The sequence below is a fragment of the Pantherophis guttatus genome, chromosome 6 (genome assembly GCF_059756535.1).
Source record: "Pantherophis guttatus breed Tessera chromosome 6, ASM5975653v1, whole genome shotgun sequence".
Classification (NCBI taxonomy): Eukaryota; Metazoa; Chordata; class Lepidosauria; order Squamata; family Colubridae; genus Pantherophis; species Pantherophis guttatus.
The window spans coordinates 66,077,355-66,100,563 of NC_142068.1; the positions used below are offsets into that span (position 1 = coordinate 66,077,355).

General features: G+C 40.6%; 2 protein-coding genes across 4 annotated transcripts in view; both read left to right on the forward strand.

The window, feature by feature from the left end:
• INPP5A (inositol polyphosphate-5-phosphatase A) overlaps positions 1 to 23,209 on the forward strand; it is a 297,349-nt gene that overhangs the window by 13,520 nt on the left and 260,620 nt on the right. The gene's annotated exons all lie outside the window — the stretch shown is intronic.
• Positions 21,181 to 22,901, forward strand: LOC148113138 (uncharacterized). Its single transcript, XM_087872173.1, has 2 exons — positions 21,181 to 21,409; positions 21,454 to 22,901. Exons 1-2 carry the CDS (start codon positions 21,181 to 21,183, stop codon positions 22,890 to 22,892), a joined length of 1,668 nt encoding a protein of 555 aa, XP_087728299.1. The 3' UTR covers positions 22,893 to 22,901.

Genomic DNA, 23,209 nt, shown 5'->3' on the forward strand with positions numbered 1-23,209 from the left:
TCTCAGAAGACAAATGGAAGCATCTATGTTTGAATAGTACCGCCAGGTTGAACTATGTCATCATGGAGAAATCTCTAGAACAGTTTTCTCCATGTTGAGACATTCCATATGTTTTGGATAATAACTTCTGATTTTTGTACCCTTGCTGTGAGGGATAGAAATTATCCAATTCATGGAGAAACTGCCAGTTTCCAGAGCTTCTCTAGTTAGTGGAAAGAAAAGCATTGGGTGCATCTTCTCATATTCTCCCAATATTCATATTTCAGCTCCATGTGTCCCTGGTGAAGATTTGAAATAACTCACATTTGTTGCATCTGGTCAAGAACCCTTGGGAGTCTTATATACTCTTTTTAAAGTGTGGTCTTAGCCGTACAATTTCAGCAGGGTTGTGACTCAAGATAGCAAAAAATATTTCCCCTCCCATGACTTTGCAAACCTGCTTTCTTTATGTTATTGCAGCAAGTAACCTAAATTTGGAAACCTAAAATTCCCACGGGAACTGCACAATTTATTTTCCCATAGGAACCTTTGGCAAAGTAAACTTCATTTGGTGTTAGAAATGTTATATGTCCCAATTTTTCATTTCTTCTTTCTAGTCGCATATCTAGTATTATAATTTGATTTGAAAATTTGAGGGTTTATCTCCTTAAAAATTGTACAAATTTTATAGGCTGGGATAATCTGTTTATCCTTTGGGATTTTATTCCTTTTGGTAATTTATTCTTGGTGGAACTGACTGAAAACGCCCTCTACTCTTGATCCTGTATTGGAAAATGTTACAGCTGATAGATACAAGCAGTACACTTGTGATGTAAATGTTAATGATGATCTTACATTTTTAATACATGTATGGATACAAGTAAATATGATAGGATGATTAAATTGCTTAAATTGTTGAAAAGGATGATACCTCTAGTTCTTGTACTACAGGTGGTCCTTGACTTATGACCACAAATGAGCCCCAAATTTCTGTTGCTAAGAAAAATTTTATTAAGTGAATCTTCCCCCATTTTATGACCTTTCTTGCCATAGTTGTTAAGTGAATCTGGCTTTCCCATTGATTTTGCTTCTCAGAAGGATGCAAAAGGCGAGATCACATGACCCTGGGATGCTGCAACCATCATAAATATGACTCACTTGCCACACATCCAAATGACTATGGGGATGCTGCAATGGTCATAAAGTTTGAAAAATGGTCATAAGTCATTTTTTTCCAGTGCTGTTGTAACTTTGAATGGTCACTAAATGAACTGTTGTAAGCCAAGGACTACCTATACTTTGTAATATGGCTGTTGCTGCATATAGCATTATATACCGGTACTTTAAAACAATAGATAATAGAATGGTTGTAAGTGAAAAATTGGGACTATGAGCAGAGGAACCCAAAGAACTTGTAGTCTGGTCTCCATGGCTCTGTTAGGTTGATGTATTTGTCTTGACATACATACTTCAGTTTTATTCAGGGTCCAAAAAACTGTGAAACTACAGTAGTTTATCTATGCATGTTTCTCATACATATGCTGTTAATTACAGCATGCAAATCTTTTTACACTGCAGCATTCCGTAATTTGGATGTATTTAATAAAAGTTGAACTTTCAGATCCATTGCTTTAAAACTACAGTGATGAGCTGGCATCCATTCAACAATTTATGGCAGATTTCTGTTTTACTGTTACTAAAATTCTAGCTTTCCCAACAAAAAGAAATCTTAACCTTTTCTCAAGAATAATTTAGGTTTCATTTCTAAAAAGTGGTGGGGAGATGAAACAAAGACTCCTCTTCATTTTGAAGTCTTATATGTTTCAGAAAACACAATGTGTTTGCCTGGTTTGAAACACGAGTTGAGAAATCATTTAAAGCTTCTTGATTGTTTATTAGGGAATTCTTCAAAGTTGCATTGATGGTGCTTTAATGCTTTTAATCTCACCAGGGTACCTGGTTGATTCTTTGAGAAATAATTGCTTTGAATATCATCTGTCCCAAATTTCTGAGAAGGAGAAGGAGAAGAGTCTAGACTGCGTATACTGGTAACAGACAATCCTTACCAAGGATTCTTCTGTGGCAGGAATTTAGTTATCTGCCATTGCGGAAAAACTTTAGCCTGCTTTCTTCCCTATCATTTTTTCACAGTTGGGCGCCATAATCGGCATTTGAAAGACACCTTAAGAGCTGCCATTCAAAATGTGGCTGGGGTTGGAAGAATCATGGATGTATTCCCTTGTGGCTTATTAAAAACAACAAAAATAGCAGCAATATTTGGAGGAACTCTAAAGGCTGCAGCCATATGGAAGTTCTGTCCTTTTGATAAATTCATTACCGTAAGCTTTCAGTGGAGACAGTGCACCTCTGTGGTTTGTGTATTCACTTATTGGTGGAGAATTCTGGTATCATAAATTCAATTGGGGAAGTGCTGACAAAGCGAATCAAAAGGGAACCACTGGGGGGGGGGTTGGAAAGCCACGTTCAGGACCACCCTTAACCAGTGATGGTGAACCTTTTCAGCACCGAGTGCTGAAAAGGGAGCGCACATGCTCGTCAGGGCCGCAACCTGGAAGAGGAGCTGCCCAGGGCACATGTGCGTGCCCGAAAATGAACTTCCAGTTTCTGGCACGTGCATGCATGCTGGCCAGCTAGTCTTCCGGTTACTGGCATGCATGCATGCGCGACGATCAGCTGGCCAGCGCACATGCTCATGCAGGAAAACGGAAGCTCTTCCAGTTTCCAGCACTGCCGCATGCACGAAAGCCAGCTGATTGTGCCAGAAACCTGGAAGAGGAATGGACGACATCGTGCGTGCCAGGCGACATGGCTTTGCATGTCACTTCAGGCACACGTGCCATAGGTTCGCCATCACGGCCCTAAACCTTACAGAAGTATGTTCTGCAAAACAGAAATGACACCAAAGGAAAAGAAATGGGTATGAAGAAAATGCAGCCTGATAAGAACTAAGCAGGCTTGGTAGCCATGGAATGCGGATGGAAGTATAAACTGGGAAAGGAGGGGAAAGAATATGATTAGTTGACTGTGAATATAAACAGTTCTATTAGAAGAAGCTGGCCCTGCTTTTTAGGAATCTATGAATATTTATTTAACCACCAAGAATGGTGTTCCTCAACCTTGGAAACTTTAAGATGTGTGGACTTCAATTCCCAGAAGACCCTCGCCAGTCATTTCATCCCAGCATGCTGTCTGGGAAATTCTGGAACTTGAAGTTTACACATCTTAGTTCCTGAGAATGAGAAACATTGGCCTAAGCTAAGGGAAGACTACAACTCAGGTTTTCTTCCTCCTAGCTCAACCCCTTAATCACTAGACCAACTAACTGTCCTAACAAATTACTGTCCAAACTGTCCTTGGCTTACATCCAGAATTGAGCCCAAAATTTCTGTTGCTAAGCGAGACAGTTGTTAATGAGTTTTGCCCCATTATACGATCTTTTTTGCCATAGTTGTTAAGCGAATCACTGTAGCTGTTAAGTTAGTAACACAATTGTTAAGTGAATCTGGCTTCCCCAATGACTTTGCTGGTCAGAAGGTTGTAAAAGGTGATTACATGACCCTGGGACACTTAGACACATCAGCATCCAAATTTTGATCATGTGACCACGGAGATGCTGCAACAGTCCTAAGTCTGAAAAATGGTCATAAGTCACTTTTTTCAGTGCCGCTGTAACTTCAATGGTCACTAAACGAAGTTGAGGACTTCCTGTGTACTGTGGCCTTAAAATGTTTACTTTTCTTTTGATATCTAAACAAGAATTTTATTACCACAGTCCTGTTAAGGGCTATTTAGAAATCTGGATTGCAGATGCTTATATATTGATTTCTCACTACTTTCCTATTCTTAAGTAAACTGATTCAAATAATAATTGTATGATGTAACATGATATGAAAGTTTGTAAGGCTTTTTTCCTAGGTATGTAAGGAGATTTATGACTCAGTGGAATGTCTAAGACAGTGTTTCCCAACCTTAGCCATTTTAAGATGTGTGGACTTCAACTCCCAGAATACCCCAGCCAACAGAAGTCCACACATTTTAAAATGGCTAAGTTTGGGAAATACTGGTCTAACAGGACTTGTGAAAAGAGAGCAAAACAATCACAGGAGAGATTTGAACCATTACAGAAAACATTCCTTGGTTCAGGGAAATGTGAGAAAGAGGTTCAAGAATGACTCCATTCAAACTATTGCAGGAATACATAAAGTAAAAAAAAAACAATACTCTAATTCCCCCACTCCAGTGTAGCATGCGAATGTCCCCATCACAGCATTTGCATTTCCATTTCAACAGGAAATGTTACTAAAGCTTATTTGACCAGTTGCCGTGCAGATAAAGCGATTTCATATTTCTTGTACTGTATTCCCTTAATGACAAATAGCTTTCTAATATGTTTCTGAGATGAGTAAGAGGAAGTGTCCAGATTAATTTAAAACTCTAGGGTGAACAGCTGATACTCAGCTGGCATATTTCTATTGTTTGTGTGCAGCTTTTAGTTTTTGAAAGCATCAGGAGAAAAAACAGTGATTCAATTATTAGCAATTTTTGACAACCTAATCTTAGGAAGCATTGTAGTACAATAATAATCCTACTTGATCTATTTTGTGGAACAATGTTAGGTTCTCCAGACATTTGAATTTATTTGCCTTGGGTAGTTACTCTCTTCTCCAAACAAGACTGTTACCTTGCAGAAATTATTCTCCCACTTCAACACACAACTTCTTCCAATGTTGGACAGATTAGGGAAGTTATTAAACTAAATATACAATTAGAGAAAGTAAGCACACAACCAAAAGCCCCAGTTGTATTTTCTAGATTATAATAAATGCATTTTCTTTGTGGGCAAGCAACGTGCAAGGGAAGTGTCTCCTCAGCAGGTTTATAACTTCAGGTTACAAAATCTGTGGAACAGAAATATAGAGATAGGGAAAATGTAGTCTTTCTTGGTCAGTGTTTCTCAACCATAATAACTTTTAAGATGTGGGGACTTCAACTCTCAGAATTCCCTAGCCATCATGCTGGCATGACATGGCTGACTGGGATAATCTGGGAATTGGAGTCAACATATCCTAAAATTCCTGAGGTTGAGAAACATTGCTTTAGGCACTTCTAAAACTTATATACAGCCCATCATTTTCTTTCTAAAGCAATCAGTAGTTATTTCTCTTAATTGTGAATAATAGCCTAGTATTGCTATACTACTTTTGTGGAAGTGTAAAGCAAAACTAGAGAAGCACAAGGATTGAAAAAAAAAAGTTATCGGAAAATAGTTTTTATCCATTATTATGGTTCGTCACAGGGACACGGTGGCTCAGGGGCTAAGATGCTGAACTTGTCGATCGAAAGGTTGACAGTTCAGTGGTTCGAATCCTAGTGCCTTGTAATAGGGTGAGCTCCCCTTACTTGTCCCAGCTTCTGTCAACCTAGCAGTTCAAAAGCACGTAAAAAATGCAAGTAGAAAAATAGGGACCACCTTTGGTGGGAAGGTAACAGCATTCCGTGCACCTTTGGCATTTAGTCATGCCAGCCACATGACCACAGAGACATTTTCGGACAGCGCTGGCTCTTCGGCTTTGAAATGAAGATGAGCACCACCCCCTAGAGTCGGGAACAACTAGCACGTATGTGCAAGGGAAACATAAAGGTAACCTATGATTCGTCACACGGTCAGCCAAATGTTCAAACTGGATTTGGCATTTTTGTCTGTCTGTTAAGTCATTATTGTATTGTATTATATTGTATTGTATTGTATTGCATTGCATTTTAATTGTGTGCTGTCACTGAGGGATGGGCGGGGGATTGTCATTTTTTATTTCTATATCGTGTTTTTATTGGTTGTAAACCACCTAGAGTCGCAATGAGAACACAGCTAAATAAATAAATAGCCACCTCTCTCTCCATAGGGCTACTCTAGGCAGCTTATTCCTATCTGGGCTCCAAGATATTAAAATAACACAAACCAAACCATTAAAACAGGTCCTCCGTGTAATTTTTTTCATTAGCTAATTGAAAAAGGTCCAGGAAAAATGTATCATGTATAGGAAATCCAAATTCTGCTGATGCCGCAGCCTCACTTAAAATCCAGGCGGGCACATTTACAAGAGTAGAGGTTGCCTTCCTCCAGCCCTACTCCAGGACATGAAACAAATTTCTAAATTTGCTAAACCTTAGCTCTCTGTCCATGATGGGCAAGGCAGATGATGGCATCAACAACAGTGAGCCTCGGGCACCCGGATCAAGCATAGCTGAAAGGCCAAAGTGGCAATACCCTACCTTCTAGGCCAGTGATGGCTAACCTTTTCTGGACCGAGTGCCCAAAGCGCCTGCGAACCCCCAAAATGCAATGTGCGTGTGGCCCCGTGCATGCCTCCCACCCACCCCCACCCCCACACATGCGCACGTGCCCCCTGTTTGTGCCCAACCCCCTGCACACACACACACACACACACCCCACATGCCCCTGCCCCCCACAAATGCACGGCAGAGATCTGAAGACCAGTTGGCCGGCGGGAGGCGGGAGCGCATGCTCAGTGAAGCTGAACTGGGGTGACGTCTCACATGCCATCAGAGAGGGTGCTGCATGCCACCTCTGGCACCCGTGCCATAGGTTCGCCATCACAGTTCTAAGCCAAAACAGCAACTCAAAACAGAGTTGCTAGCCTTGGGTGTGGAAGAGAGCCAGCATTTGGATGACTTCATGCAAGTGGCCCCTTATCATTAAAAAAAAAAGTTGGATACTGGGCCATTCCCAGCAATGCTGAATAAGTAAACAGCAATGCTGAACCTGGAGGTGGAGGGGAGAGTAGCTATTTTGATAGCCACAAGAGTAATATTAAGAGACATATGTAGGACAGCTACCTGGCCTGTCCTTTTAAAAACATATTCAATGTCATGCTGAACTGTGAACGGTGGGAGGCATGCACGTGGCAGTCTATATCCTAATAAGGCTAAATTTGCTGAGGACATATAGGTAGTCTGGATTTACGATTATTCTTTTGGCAACCATTCACAGTTACAAAGGCACCGAGGGGGGGGGGAACTTACAAATGGTGCTGACCCAATCGTTACAGCTTCCCCCACGGTCATGTGATCAAAATTCAGGTTGCTTAGCAAACCCCATGTATTTATGGCAATTACAGTGTCCCAGGATAATGTGATTGCCATTTGCGACTTTCCCAGCCAGTTTCCAAGAAGCAAAGTCAATGGGGGGCGAAGGTGGGGCGGAAAGAGCCAGATTCACTTAACAACTGCAGAAATCACTTCAGAGTTGTAGTGATTCACTTCAAAGTCATGGCAAAAAAGGATCATGAAATTGTGTACCGCTCACTTAAAAGCTGCCTTACTTAGCAACAGAAATTCTGCTCCCAATTGTGGTCGTATAGTATATGTAGTTTGACAATGTCAAAATACTTGCTAGGTGAGTTTTTTTTTTTTTTTTTTTAAATATAAATTAATCCTTGTTTGGAACATTGGAAAGAACAGATTAACCATGGGACCTTGAAGGGTTAATTATTTTCATAAAGAACTGCTAATGTTTGGAAAGATGGAGTCATAAATGCAGACTTTGTTCCAATGGTTAGCTTCCAAATATTTATAAAGTTTAATGTTAGGTGACAGTGTTTATGGGGATAATACATGGAGATGACTTACAGACAGGACAAAGAAATCACTAACAGAAAACATGTGTCAAGTTTAAATGAACTTCAGTGGAGTGATAATTTCTCTTGGTAGAACTGGCATACTTCAGCTGGGAAACTGAAGTGCATGTGGTGTTTTACAGAGCACATTTAGGTATTGTGATACATTGGAAAACTGTACTTTCAGCATTGACCATTTGTTAAAGTGTATTTCTTTGTAACGTGTATTAAAGATAACGTTAATTGGAGAGTGACAGAAGCAAAATGGACTGGCCTTTGGTTCTTTCTCTGGTGTCCCAGCCAAGTTTTTCTTCTGATTTTTTCTGAAGTTGAGAATTCCTCATCTCGGAAGGTCCTGAATGGGGCTGTTGGGAGTATATGACAGTCATCTTTCTATCTTGTCCCAACAAATATTAAACAGTCTTTTCTAAATTGCAGTTTTCCAGATATAATCTATTTCTGGAACTCTGGGAATATATGGAATAGCTCTTTCTACGTCAAAGGATGTGTGTAAGAGAAAGTGTGAGAAATGGATATGTACTCACATCTCTTGTTAGATGGGGGCCAGAAAATGAGTCCCAACTCACTATTTGGGTTTAGAGCAGCTGCCTCTTTTTTTGAGGGTTACAAGGAGTGCATACTTGAATATTTGGAGGCCATCAGTAGGCAACCTGGTGCCTTCCAAATATTAGATCTTCACATCCCATCAGCACCATCCAGCAATGGATTATGTTGTACATAATCCAAAACACATGGAGGGTATCAGATTAGGGATCTCTTGTTATTTTTATTTAGTGATGGGTACAGACCCTAAGAAACTGAGGACAGCAATATGATGCTAATGTAATATTATGGAAAAATCCTATATATAATGGGATGCTGTTGATTGGATCCCTGAATATTGCTTTTATTGGACCATTAATGAAATTAACATGGACATGGACTTTAGCAGTTGGAGATCCTTCCTCTCCCCCTCCCCGCCCCTCCAAGTCTGATTACTGAATTGCCTGGTGAGAAAATTTCTAGAGTTCCATGAATAAGGCTGAAGTCAAACATGATGGCCACAATCTCATACCTTTCATTCATTGAGTTTGACATAATGTCTTAGAAACTGATTTCACCGTTCAAGAATGTGTACATTCCCTTTTTTTCTCACATGGGGAAAAAAAAACTGATATTGGTTTTTTAACTGTCCTTTAAAAAATGCATCATTCCAATGTATAAGTACTTTTTTAAAAAAAAAATACTCTTCTTCCTGCAGAATTAATAATTTTATATCTTTCATGAAGGTAACATGGTGAAATCAGGAGGAATGCATATTTTAATTTATCACGTCAACTCACTTTCTACTGTGGATAAAAATGTAGCTTCAATTTAGTAATCTCTATAGCCAAAAGATGAGAAAATAAACAAAAGTATGTGTCTTCCATCCAGATATTCTTACCACCTCCCCCCATTTATGAAGTTTCCCATCATTAGTGAGTTTCTATTTTAAAAAATCCTTTCTTTCCTAATCTTTATGTTTTCTGATATTTATATACAATTGCGTTAAGAGAAGGATGATTTCTGGAGTCCTTGTCTCTAGCAGGAAATTCTCTGTCTGTTTCAAAATTCCTGTGAGCAGCTCAAAGAAGCCAAGTGTTTCCGAAGTACAATTTTCGAAGTATTTCTAAGGAGCAAAGGAGAGATGATGGGGACAGAAAAACATTGGCTGGATGTTAAGATGGAGACAGAGGGTGACACTAAAGACAGGAGTTGTGACCATGAACAAGAGTTTGATGGGACTAGAAAAGAATTCTATGTAAACCTCTGGAACATTGTTGTCTATCGACTGACCTCTTGGATAACTATTCTTAGTATTAGATGATAGCTTCTAATACTACAAGCATCTAAATCAGTGTTTTTCAACCTTGGCAACTTTAAGATGTGGGGAATTCAACTTCCAAAATTCCCCAGCCAGCAACTGACTCATATTTATGACGGTTGCAGTGTCCTGGGATCATGTGATCACTTTTTGCGACCTGACAAGCAAAGTCAGTGCAAAATTCACTTGACAAATACCTTACTAAACAACAGAAATGTTGAACTCAATTCTGGTCATAAGTCAAGGACTATCTGTACCCCCTTCTAAAGAATAAAGACCTGTATCTCGAGTTTTAAGATCATGAGTTGCCACAATTATGTAATTGTGGTTTACATAAAAATTAGCAAAGTAATGGTTGACTGAACTTAATGACCCACATAGTGACTGAAATAAAACCGTTAAAGAAGCTCTCTTGCTGTGAAAATTAATAATTTGATATGTATTGGAACTGTATGTGTTTCCAAAAAGGTGTTTTGTCATGAGCAAAAGGCACAGATGTAGCACCAACTCGCAAGTTTCTACATCTGTTTACTTCTTCTAATTAAATCTGAAACAGTGGCAAACCCTTGTAGGTATCCACTTTTTTGGACCAAATATATATTGTGCAATACTGAGTGTTATGCTGAGGTAAAAGTCTTTATGTGTGCAGGCAAACATTACTGATAATGGCATTCATAATGACTCAGGAATGTTTGCACTGATAGGATGGTATGCACATGTCCGCAGAAAGAATCCATGCCCTCTGCTTAATCTATGGTAATCTATGGCAGATGATGTTTAAAACTAATTTTATATTAAATTCCAACTATCCAATTATGTTTGGTGAATAATCAGAGTTAAAGCTTTCTGACTATATCTCCTACATATGATTTTTTTCCTGATTACTCCTTTTATTCTTGTCCCCCAACTTTGTTTAAATATACATATGTATAAATAAATTTGTGCATTCTTGTACAAACCTGCAAACATTAATTTATACATACAAGGCACAAATCTCACACCTTTATTGAAGTGGTCTGTCACCCACAAAAACTTAAACTGCATATATTTGTTATGCATTAAGATGGTATTTGGTATTCTTGAGGCAAAAGCCTAAACTAAAACTGTCTGGGGATTAGCAGTGAGCAAACATTGTGGTAATGTTTTATAAGCTGTTGAAACATTGTGCAGCTTGATTCATTTGTGTCTGTGTTTTCATGTGGAAGTGAATTCTTCCTAATGGAAGGCATGACGTATTTTAATGATTCCAAATGAACTTTGCTTGAAGGTGCTGAAAGGCTTCACACCATTTGCCTTCAAGGCAATAGTTTTTAGCAGCTGCAATGTGCCACATAATGCTCTACCCACAACAACCCATTAAATTGGACTGGAAAACCAATGAAGATCAGGACTGTAATCCATGCCCTGGGCAGTTTTATATTCTGCATCAGTTACAGTTCCTGTGAAAGTCCTGTGCCATACATTTCCTTCTTATCTATTTTATGCCCAAAAATAATTGATGCTGCAGATTCTAAATATTTAGGTTTATTTATTACTAACATTTCTATGCTGCTTTACTGCCAGTAGTTCATATATTTGAAAAAGGAGACATGAAGCAATTATGATACATTTTAAAGCCATGCTTTCATAACACAATTCTCTTTTGAACATTATGTTTAGTGAATTAATACTATATTTTGAAAGTTGAGATTTTTTTCCTACACTGATTCCTGAACTTTGAAACCATGCTTAACTATTATTAAAGATTCTTGATTATCAAAGGAATGAATTCATAATGATCTTAGCTGTTTTCAGGTTATAGTCTGGTCTAGATTTGCCAACTTTAGAAAGACAAAAGAATTGTGCTGCCTCTGAAAATCCTATTGCTGAGAGGAATGAAATTGGTATTCAGATTCATAATAAATATTTTGTTTCTCTAAAATGAAGACAGGAACTTGTGGGTCTTCAGCTGTTGGTGAACTACAATTCCTAACAGTCTTCATCATTGGTCATACCAACTAGATAGAACATCTAGAAATTGTAACTCAACAGCATCTGGAGAACCACGGTTCCCATCCTTCAGCTAAAGCATAAAGGCTACATGTATTTCCCAGTGCCTTGCAACCAAGAAAATATCAGTGGATAATTCTAGCTACTACAGTATGGATTAGTCCAATTTTATCCACGTTTTAATGATATTTACAAGTGCATATAAACCAGAAATCAAATTACATAATTCAAGCAATAACTTAATTATACTATACTTACTAAGTAAAATGTTGTATAATTATTCAAATCTTTATAATATAGAATCAGATCTTTAGAAAATCTTTTTAAAAATCCTTTTTCATTTATAAAATAGGTGCATATTTTTTTCAGGTTGGATCTTAGACTGACATGGAATGGCTTGCACTCTTAGAAGTGAGAGAGGACTAAAGCAAACCTAAATTTGTTTTAATTTCTTTTTCATTTAACTGATTCTCCTTGTATGTAGTAAATCTAAAGCCTTAGATGTGGCCATGAGCCCTCAAGTCATGTACTTCAGACTTGCTGGATAAACTGGAGTAGAGAAACTAAGTTCTGATATAATTTAGACAACATGTGGAGTGAGTCACTTGATAAATGTGATTTGTCCTTGACTAGGTAAAAACATGTTTCTGTTGAATGCATCACACTGTCACAGAATAATAAATTATGGAAAATGCACATCAAATATATTCCCAGGAAGCACTAAATGGAGGAAGGCTGACCTTTTTCTATTATGCCCAGGACATTTTTATGTGGCTGTAGTAGGAATGTAAGAATTATGAGGAACGCCTTAACTATAGTAGCTAGTAGAACAGGCTATCACTTGAAGTGGTCAGTTCCCCTTGAGTAGAGGATGTCTACATTGTCAGATAAAAGCTTGATGGTCATCCGTCAGAGATAAAATAATAGATCCTGCACTGAGCAAGGATTGGACTCAGAGATATTTAAGGTTCCTCCCAACTCTGTTAATCAGAATTTAGATTCCTGTTTACCATAAGTTTATTGTAAGAGCCATGGTGGCACAGTGGTTAAAATGCAGTACTGCATGCTAACTCACTGCTCACTCCAGGAGTTCGATTCTGAACTGCTCAAGGTTGACTCAGCCTTCCATCCTTTTGAGGTTGGTAAAATGAGGAGACAGATTGTTGGGGGCAACATGCTGATTCTGTAAACTGCTTAGAGAGGGCTGTAAAGCTCTATGAAGCTGTATATAAATCTAAATGCTATTCCTAGTGCTAAGTTCAGTGAATTATCTTGAGCTGCTTCTCAGAGTCTATTAAAAGAAAATAAAATGAATTGATGGGAAGAAACTGTGAATTCCACCTGAAGAGTTTGGAGAAAAGCTGGGATACTAATGGATTCAAGGCTCTGGGCCAGTTGGATGGATGGATCTGTGGCTCTGGTTTTTCTCTAAGCTCTGCCAATGTTTGTTCTTTGTTCTTAACCCTTTTCCTGTGGAAATGTCACCAAGCAAACAGGAAAGTGGGCAGGGAGCAATAGATTTTGGCTTAGTATTTGGAGAAGCAAAGTAGCCAAGTCCTCATCAGTTTTCAACTGCTGCAGATTACAGCTATGCTGTCAACACAACTTCACGTGTTGAGCTGATATATCAAAGCTAACAATTGCCATTGTTTTCTTGGACACAAATTTAGGCTTGGATGGAGGGATTTGTTGGTGGAGAGAGAGGGAAAGGGGAGATACAAAGGTTTACCTTTTTAATTGTATTTTCGATAGGGGCTTTATACAGTATACTGGAATGAATGTGTAGGTGAGATTTTCCACCTCTGACTATTTTCTAGGAAAGTAAAATAATTGATGGGTGATAATGGTGGAAATCATTTACCTTGAAAATGGATGATGAGTGTTTCTTTAATTTATAGAACAAAGAGCTTCTCATTTTGTAGTTTCATGCAGTACAGTGTTCTGTGATCTTCTCCATTACATGATCAGCTTAACCTCTTGCAAAAGAGAATGCATGACACTTCTGGGAGTGTGGCTGCTTTAAAAAAGCTTTAAAAATCAAATCCAAAGCAAGACTGTCTCAGGCAGCTCCCTCCTTATGGGGAATTTTAAAAAGAATTCTCATTTTCCATTTCCATTTACTCCCCATTTAATTTATCCCTCACTTCTGAATCTCAACAATTAAATAAAGAATAGTAGCCTCGTTTGGCACAATGCTACTTGAAATGAAAGAATTCCACAATGTAGTCAGTCATTTAAGGGTTAGGGTTAAGCAGTTAAGCAGAGTAGGTCTCTAACAAATGGAATACATGAATGAATGAGTGTATTAATTGATTGATTGATGAAATCTTATGTATCTTGAGTTAAAATATCCTACCCCTGTGAGTGACTTTTCAGTAATAGTCCCTTAATCTAGCATGGTCTGTTTAGTTACATTCAATACCTTTTATTCTAAAAAAAACATTGCTTTATATTCATTTAGCTCTGCTGCTCTTATGACTATTTCGCTGACCTGAGTAATAGCATGGATTGGTTGTTGCCCATTTTCTTTCTCTCTTTGTTTTGAAGTGGCTTGAGATTTATAACTTTGCACTGCTTGCTATTTTGTCATGAGTTTAATTTCATTTTAAGCGACCCAGAAAAACCTGCATTATTGATTTATTATTTACTTATTTTATTTCTACCGTCACCGTCTCAAAATCATGGCTTATAAAGCAGCTTCTTAATTATATATATAAATTTGTGCTGCAGTAGGCTTCATCTGTTTTTATTTTAAAATATTTATTTCTATTCAATGAATGGATTCTATTCAGTTCCTAAAACAGCTTCAGATAGGCAAAAGCTTGAAATGAGATTTAGTGGCAGACATTGTGAGTTTTGGGAAGGAAACAGAGGTGGATGTTGTTGTTTTTTCCAATTTTTTAAAGTGTTTGCCTTTATTATCATAAAGCCACATGGAAGGAATATGACCAATTATTCATTCCAAGTGCACATCTATTGGGGCTTCTGCAAATTTCTGGCAACTCTTTCACCCTCTGTCTTCACCTCACTGTGCTTTAACAATTGTGCCTCTGTGGATACCAAATCACAGTTCTGGCATTTGCTATTTCAGCAATATTATTTGTCACTGGTATTAGCAATAATAATCTAGAGAGAGAGGGCTGGGTTCCACTAGTTCTAATCCCATTGTTTAGTAGCTCCAAAAAAAGAAGAAAATTATAAGAGAGGGCTTGATTGATTAATTGAGCAACTGGGATCATCTGACTCTCAACAACTACATAAATAGATTTTCTCCATGATGATCTATCCTTAACCTGGTCTTTCAGCTCTCCCAATAGTAAGCGAAGGCTATATAAGTACTCCTCATCTTATAATTACAATAGAGACCAGAAAATTCATTGTTAAGCTATGAAGCAGCTTTTTTCATTAAACAAGTCACTGTTTAAAAATGCGTTTCTCAGACTTTTCATTTGGCCAGATTTTCACTTGGACATTATTTCTTAGTATGTTAATTTTTGCACCTGCATTTTTCAGATCCTTTGTTTGAATTGGCTCCTGCACTGCTGCATTGGATGCAGTCTGTTCACTTTGGTCCCCTAGGTAGCCATAATGTTCTGGAAACCATTTTCAGGATTGGGAGTTTTTTTTATAAATATCTTTCAGGTCTCTATTGGCACTAGGATTTGGCCTAGGTACACTGTTATTTTGGTCTCAAAATCCATTCCAGTACCATATAAACAACACAATGAAGGACAGCTTTTAAATGGGCAATTGTGGCCTGTGTATTGTCTCTTATGGGTTTAGTGCACAGATTCTTCCACTCTAGGGTGAATTTGGAAACTGCACTATATAGAGAGAATAGAAGTATGATGCGATCCAATATGTTGATTCTGTACTGAGAAGAATTTTGGATCAGTAGAAATTTCAGAGACAGGATTGGACTTGATAGAACAAGGTGATTGTCTTAGGCCCGTGATGGCGAACCTGTGGCACACGTGCTACCTGTGGCACGTGTAGCCATATCGGTGGGCATGCAAGCTCAGTTCTAGCGCGCATGCGTGCGCCGCCCAACTAGTTTTCGGGCCTTCTGGGCCCACCAGAAGTAGGGAAACAGGCTGTTAACTGCCTCCAGACGGCCTCCGGGGATTGAGAAAGGCTGTTTTTCACCCTCCCCAAGCTCCTAGAAAGACTCTGGAGCCTGGGGAGAGAGAAAAACGGCATACCATGCCCATTGTGCCATCACGTGTCAGGAGTAAGAGGGTAGCGCACGCATGCACGGGGGCTGGGCGCATGGAATTATGGGTGTGGGCACACATGTGCGCGCCCCCCCTCCACCCCCCCTCCTGGCATGCAATGGCAAAAAGGTTAGCCATCACTGTTTTAGGCAATATATTTGATATAGCAATAGCATTTAAACTTACGGTATATACTGCTTCACAGTGCTTTACAGCCCTTGTAAAGATTTACAAATCTCTTTGTAAAGCAATTTACAAAGTCAGCATATTCCTCTGAACAATCTGGGTCCTCATTTTACCGACCTCAGAAGGATGAAAGACTGAGTCAACCTTGAGCCAATGGGAATTGAACTCTTGTCAGTCAGCATAATTAGCCTGCAATACTACGCCATCATGGCAAATTGTGAGCTATGAAGTTCGAACTATGTTTGAATCTACAAACATAGTAACTTAAGCCAAATTTAATATAGACCAGATTAGCTTCACTAAAGTAGTTTAAAATGATAAAAGAATTGGTGACTTTAGTGAGAAATGAAAGGCTCGGTTTCAGCTCTTCAAGCTAGGTAAGGGCAAGAAACAGAAGTAGCAGGGATTCCAGGAAAGTTTTTTTTATTGTAGGATAGAATAATTTATTGTAGGGTAGAATAACAGAACCTTGAAACCTTTCATAATTTCCTTCTGCCCCATCTTTCTTCTACTAAGCTAAATCAAGTTGAGGTTAATTTTTTTTTCATGCTTCCCATCTTCCGAGCACTGAGTAGTCTTTTCTTTTTCAATAGTTTATTGCTTCTTTCCAAAGCCAGATCTATATTCTTTTGTATTTCAAGAAAGCTTTTTCATGGTCCTCTTGCAGGAGGATTGATGAGTTAAATGAAAATAGATAAGGAAATGTCGACTTTATCACCAAGGATAAAGACCTCAGAATGGAAACAACATAATAATACAGGATTTGTTTATTTTTGTTTGATGGTGAACTCTACAAGTATACAAGTTGAAAACTCTTTTAAATATTGGAAATCTGAAAGAAACATTCACCATTTTAAAAAGCACTTTATCCTTGGTGAATTGTTTGCAGTGAAGAGCACCTAAACTTTATTAGGTTCTTTTGGGTCTAGATTTGAAATGTGGGGTGCTATAGGAGCGGGTCTTTTGTTCACAGAATGGCTGCTGAAGTGAGACCAGATACAAAAGACCAATTTCTCAGAAGGGAGCTGATGAAGGTGTTCTCCTGCCCATTCTTTCTACCTCTGTCACTCACTCTTTTTTAATCCACTAGTTGTCTACCCCTAAGATACAACAGGAGGATTGCTATGTGTGTCCAAAATGCTATGGCGACCAGAGTTTATGCTGTCAGATTAGATCCTAGCCTGGATCAGTTCTTTTTCTACTTTTTTAAAAAGTGTACAGCTGTTCTCGTGTTGTGCTGTGGAACAATTGGCAACCTAACAGTTGTTGCACTGAGACTTCATGAGTTATTTTTGCTGTGGGTGTATTTATGAAATGTCAAGTGTTGGGCCTCTCAGAATTATTTGGCTTGGTCTAAAGTCAAGTCAAATAATGAGCTAGCTGTAAAAAGTGTGCAATATAAAAACATGTGCTTTTGCCGGGTCATCTTTGTTTAAGGTGAAGGTAGAACAAAGGAAAGTGCTTAATTAATGACTTGGTAGATACTGTTCAGGTCTAGTTAAACATGGAAACATAGATACGACATAGAACTGCACATTGCTGGTTTGGTTAGTTTTGTCCTGTTGTAGTATTAAACTTTTATCCTTGAACTTTAGAAATTGCAAATTGGGGCACTGGTTTGCAGCACAATCTTACGTGTTTAAGGGCTGATTTTTCATATGCGTGATATCTTTTACAGGTAGTCCTCGACTTACAACAGTTCGTTTAGTAACTATTCAAAGTTATAATAGTATTGAAAAATGTGACTTATGAGCATGTTTCATAGTTATAACCTTTGCAGCATCCTCATGATCATGTAAACAAAATTCAGACACTTGGCAACTGGTTCGTATTTATGACCTTTGCTGTGTCCCAGGGTCATGTGATTTCCTTTTGCAACCTCCTGACAAGCAAAGTCAATGGGGAAGCCAGATTCACTTAACAACCAGGTTGCTAATTTATCAACTGCAGTGATTCATTTAACAACTGTGGCAAGAAAAGTCGTAAAATGGGGCAAAAACTCACTTAACAAATGGGGCAAAAACTCACTTAAGAACAGAAATTTTGGGCTCAGTTGTGGTCATAAGTTGAGGACTCCCTGTATTCACCTGGATGACATCCTCCAGCTTCTTTTCCTGCTACAAGTCAAAAGTAGTTTTCTAATATGCTGGCTCAGGTATGTGCAGTATCTTCTGGTCTATGTGCTTTATTTTGTGGTAAGCAACCCCATCCATTCACCTTGCTAATATATGCTTCATAATAGGAATGGCCCCACATTTCCAGTCTCTGTTGCTGCCCTCGTCGGCTATTTCATTATGGGCTGGACCAGATTGTCATTTTTTACTGTGAGCACACTGGTACACATTAAAAATGAAATTCTGTTGCCTGCTCTCAAAAGTGTACAGATACATAACACACATATACACATGCTGTATACACACACACACACACACACACACACACATAAATACGTACATACATATACATATACATATACATAAACATATACATCACTTGAATACATATCGGAAAGAGGAAGCCTGAGAGTTCACAAGGTTGATACTATATGAAATAAAATTATGGCTGAATCTGGATGTTCTTCAGATACCACGAAGCTTCCTCCCAGAAGGTAACAAGGAAAACAGGTTGTGAAGAGGATGTGTAGTGTCCCAGACAATACTGTGGACCCTGATCAAGCATCGCTTATATGCTATGTCCTGGATAGACAGAAGTGAACTGCCAATAATCTTCTCTGCCATCCTCACCACTCTCTGTACCGCCTTCCTGTCCAAAGCAGTAATGCTTCCAAACCAGACTGTAATGCAATGTGGCAGGATGCTCTCAATCGTCCCTCTGTAGAAAGTGGTAAGGACAGGGGAAGAAAGATGTACTTTTCTCATGTGACACAGAAAACGCAGGCACCGCTGTGCCCGCTTCACCAGTGTTTTGCTTTTGAGTGACCAAGCCAGCCTACTTGTTAGCTGCAAACTCAGAAACCTGATGCTGATAATTTCCCTTCTAAATCAAGTGACAGAGATAATCATACAACTATGGGGTTTTCTTTGTTTATTTCTTGGAACAGCAAGGAAAGCCACTTGTTCAGCAAGACCAGTTCATGGAAAGGCAAGATTTATACAATCTATACAAAGGTGTCAAGTAGCCTAGGATTTCAGTGCATAAATATCATACGTAAGTTAGGGTGACTTCAATGGGGCTCTTGTAAGCTTACATGTGATAAAATACATGGAAGCAGATAGATGCAGAATATTTGAGTGTAGCTTGGAAGTTTGGCTTCCTTTACAAGAAAAAAGTAATTCCAGTGCCATTTTAAATGTTAATATTATGAAATGAATTTTCAACTAGAAGAGATAAATGTAGACTATCCCATCAAAACCTGAATAGTACTTAGGAACTAGTATTTATTCTTCCTTGATTAAATAAGGAAAGATAATGTGTAAATAAATGTAGCACACAGTAATAGACAGAGTGTGATTCAATGAAATTGAGTGATTAAGTTGCATTGATTTCAGAGAATGGAATGAGAAAACTAAATGCATGAATTGGACACTACATTGTCTGAAATATGAATACCATAGTAGTTGAAACAGGAATATTTAGCTTTTGGTATGTGTGGTACACATGTCTATCTGCATCATAGTTAATGACAAATACAGACTCTGTGCTATGTGCACAATCCTGAACCTTGGGATTTTTCTCATATCACTTTTTGTTTCTCTTGTCACCGTTATTAGCATCATTACAGTACATTTTAAATTATTATTTCTTTTACTGGATTTTACCTTCTGTATTTTATGGCTTGAAGTCCACCATGATATCCTCTGGATAGATCTGGGTTATAAATAGTTTAAATCAATTAAAAATGAAATTAAGATTCCATTCTGACAAAGTGCAAGACAGCACAAAGATAAAAAAACAAATTCTGTGTGTAGTAAATCTCAGCCCCCTGGCATTTTCAATTAAAGACTCTCAGTATTGCTGCCTGAGGTTCTGCAGATCTGCTGCCACTCAAACTAGATTACGGAAAAAGTAATCTTCTGCTGTCTAGATATTTTGGAGTACAGTTTCCATAACACCTGTCTGTTAGCATGTAGCTTATGGGAGTTACCTTCCAACAAATTGTGGCTTATCAGAGAGCTTTGTAATTGGGCCCACACTCTAATTTAGCATTAGGTAGCATCTGGTGTTCCGTATTTAACCATTCTGTCCCTTGGCTATTACGTAGTATGCACAAGAGAGCTTCTTCAAGACAGGCTTAATGTGTCAGTATTTTTGTTGTGGAACAAATACTGAAGGAAGATCCAGGGAATGTGAGATCTGGAGAGAGACGGAAGAATTTCCTTTATTTCATTGATTAAAGGAGCTGGAAGTGGAAAGACAGGCAAAGATGCTGGTTGCCCCTTTGGCTTGATCAATGAAACACTTGTTCTGACCTAGGCTTCCTGAGTCAGTAAAACACACGAGTAGTCCCAAAAATCTCTTATTTCAACAACTGTGAATTCTGTTCATTCTAGGGAAGCGATTGTGACAGCGGTCAGGAGAGGGTTAACTACCCTAATCTGGCAGGGATCGAGTCAGGAAGTTAAGCTCCTCCTCCTGCTGCTCCCTCCAGCTTTCTGACTCGATCTGTGCCGGATCGGATGCACTTAGCCACTTCTCCTGATCGAGTTCTTCTGTTGAAGGAAAATTAGAAATCTTATCTGTTAAAGAGAGTTAGAGATCTTGAGGTGCAGCCAGCAGGAGAGGCTTTGATCTTCTCCTGCTGGGATCGTTAGCAGTCGTTTGGATTGAGGCTGTTGTCACGCCTCTCTCTTCTCCGGCGAGTACGGCTCACGCTCAAATCCGCCGAGGGGAACCTCCTGCAGGTCCCTGGCTGCTCGGCGGCTGAGAATCAATCAGAGGCTTGGATTCCGGCGAGCGGGGCTTTTCTCCGCTCCCGAAGGCACCTCGCAGCAGATTAATTCCTCTGCTGCTTTTCCAGCCGCCCCCCCCCCTGTCAATTAGCAGCCTCTCTTTCTCTCTCTCTCTCTCCCTCGCCTGTTCCAGCCGTGCCGCCTGAGAGACCCGTCTGCGCGCTCTGCGCTGGGGTGATTGACAGCTCCAGATCGAACTTTTTTCCTGGGGCTACGATTGCGGTACTGTACCTGGGCTGACTGGCTTGATTGGGATTTAACGTGGGAGGCCTTTTCCCCTATATTATTGGAGACTAACTGGCGAGGCTTCAGCCGCCATTTGAGCGCCCCTTCTGCCGCCATTTTATTTTGCCTCGTGGCTACTTGAGGCCTTCTTTTCCAAAATGGCCTCTCGTAATTCTAAGACTTCCAAACGCCAGGCCTCTGAGGATCCTGAAGCCGGGCCCTCATCGGCTGCTCCTTCAAAGAAGGCCAAAAAGACTCACTCCTCCAGGGAGGATAAAAAAGCTGCTGATAAGGCCAAGGAAGAATTACGCTTACACCAGGCGATTGAGCGTTCCATCCAGAAGGCCATGAGGGAAGCCTCCATCAGGGATGCCCCGGCTCTGCCTGGTTCTGTGCCACCTCAACCACCCCAGGCCCCTCCACCTCCTCAGGCTCCTCCACCCGAAACCTCTGGAGAGCCATCTCAGGCCTTGCAGCCCTATCCCCGGATGGGGACCACTCTCTTCCTCCTTTACAAGAGGACGTTTGCGAGGCCCTTTTTGGGCTGCAATCTGCATCACCTCCAACGCAAGGGCAAGCAGCTGCCTCTTCTACCCCCAAGGAGGCTCCAGGACCCGTGGGAGGTATTATGCCTGCTGGCTTTAACATGACGCCAGAATTTCTTAATTTCTTTCAGGCTGCTATACAAAAAGGGGTACAAGCTGAGCTTCAGCGCAGAACCTCTTCCTGGGTGGCGGATTCTGACTATTCTAGGGCTGACCTAGGGGGCTCTCTCTTAGAGGAGGCCCATGCTTCAGCGGGGGCCCAGGTCTCTGGGGCTCCTTCTGTGCACCCATCTGTAGCTGAGGAGGATGGTAGAGACAGGGATCTGTCTGAGGATGAGGACTTAGCACCTGATCAACCGTCCTTTATTGGACTTTTTAAGCCTCATCTTTTCAGGTCATTATTGCACAAGGCCAAATTGACCACCCGCCTGGGGAACACTCCGGTTCCTTCCTCTTCAGGGGACGACACAGGGGCTCCCTTGCCCCTCTTTGAGGTCCCAGAAATAGAAACTGAAGAAATACCAGGGCCAAGACTATTTAAAGACGTATTAAAAAAGCAATGGACAGCTCCTTCATCGGGACCTAATCCCAATCAGCTGGACCGGCGCTTTTACAATCTGGCCCCGGATTTGTCATCACTGCTGCAGATCCCCACAGTTGATCCTCCGGTGGCGGCTCTTACGGCCCAAGCTAACGTTACCGGCCCTCCCGAGGACAACCTCCGTCCGGAGGATAAAAGGCTAGAGCAGTCCCTGGTGAAATCCCATCAGGCCTCGGCCTGGGCAGCTAAATCTGCCATGGCTTCATCCTTTTTTAATAGGGCATCTATCCTATGGATCCGACAATTGCAGGATAGGCTTCCAGTGTCGGATACCAGGTCCCACCAGGATCTGAATAAGATCTTGGCTGCTCTAGAATTCTCCGCTGACGCGACGCTCAATGCGTCTCGCTTTGCGGCAAAATCAATTGGTGCCTCGGTTACCTCCCGGCGCCTTTTCTGGCTTCGCAATTGGCAAGCGGATGCCAGATCGAAGTGGCGTCTCGCCTCGTCCCCCTTTGAGGGCCCTTCTCTCTTCGGGGCCCCATTGGAACCTCTCCTGATAGAAACAAGGGACAAGAAACGTATCCTTCCTAGTGTCTCTAGAAGGTCCGAGTTCCGGCGTTCCTTTCGCCCCTTTGACAACTCCTTCCCAGGGGGGCAGTCTCCTAGAGCATTCCCCCCTCGATCCCGGCCTCCTGATCGCCAGGGATTCCAGCCCCAGAGGGGATTCTCCAGACGCCATCCCCGTGGGGGCCGCGGTCGGCCCTTCCGCAGGTCCCGTTAGCTGCTCGTCCGGTCCTCCCATTGGGGGCCGCCTGGCTCTCTTTGCCAGCCAATGGGAGGCTTCTTCTTCGGACACTTGGGTCCGGGAGACGGTTAGGTGGGGCCTCTCCCTGGAATTTCTCTCCACTCCCCCCGACAGGTTTCTCCGATGTCCCCTTTCCCGGGATCGGCGGAAACGGCTCCTTCTGGCCTCGGCCGTCAAACACCTCCTTGATATTCGGGCCATCGAGCCGGTGCCACAGGAGCAGCACGGACAAGGTTTTTACTCCCGCCTGTTCGTCGTTCAGAAATCCTCGGGGGGCTGGAGAGCCATTCTGG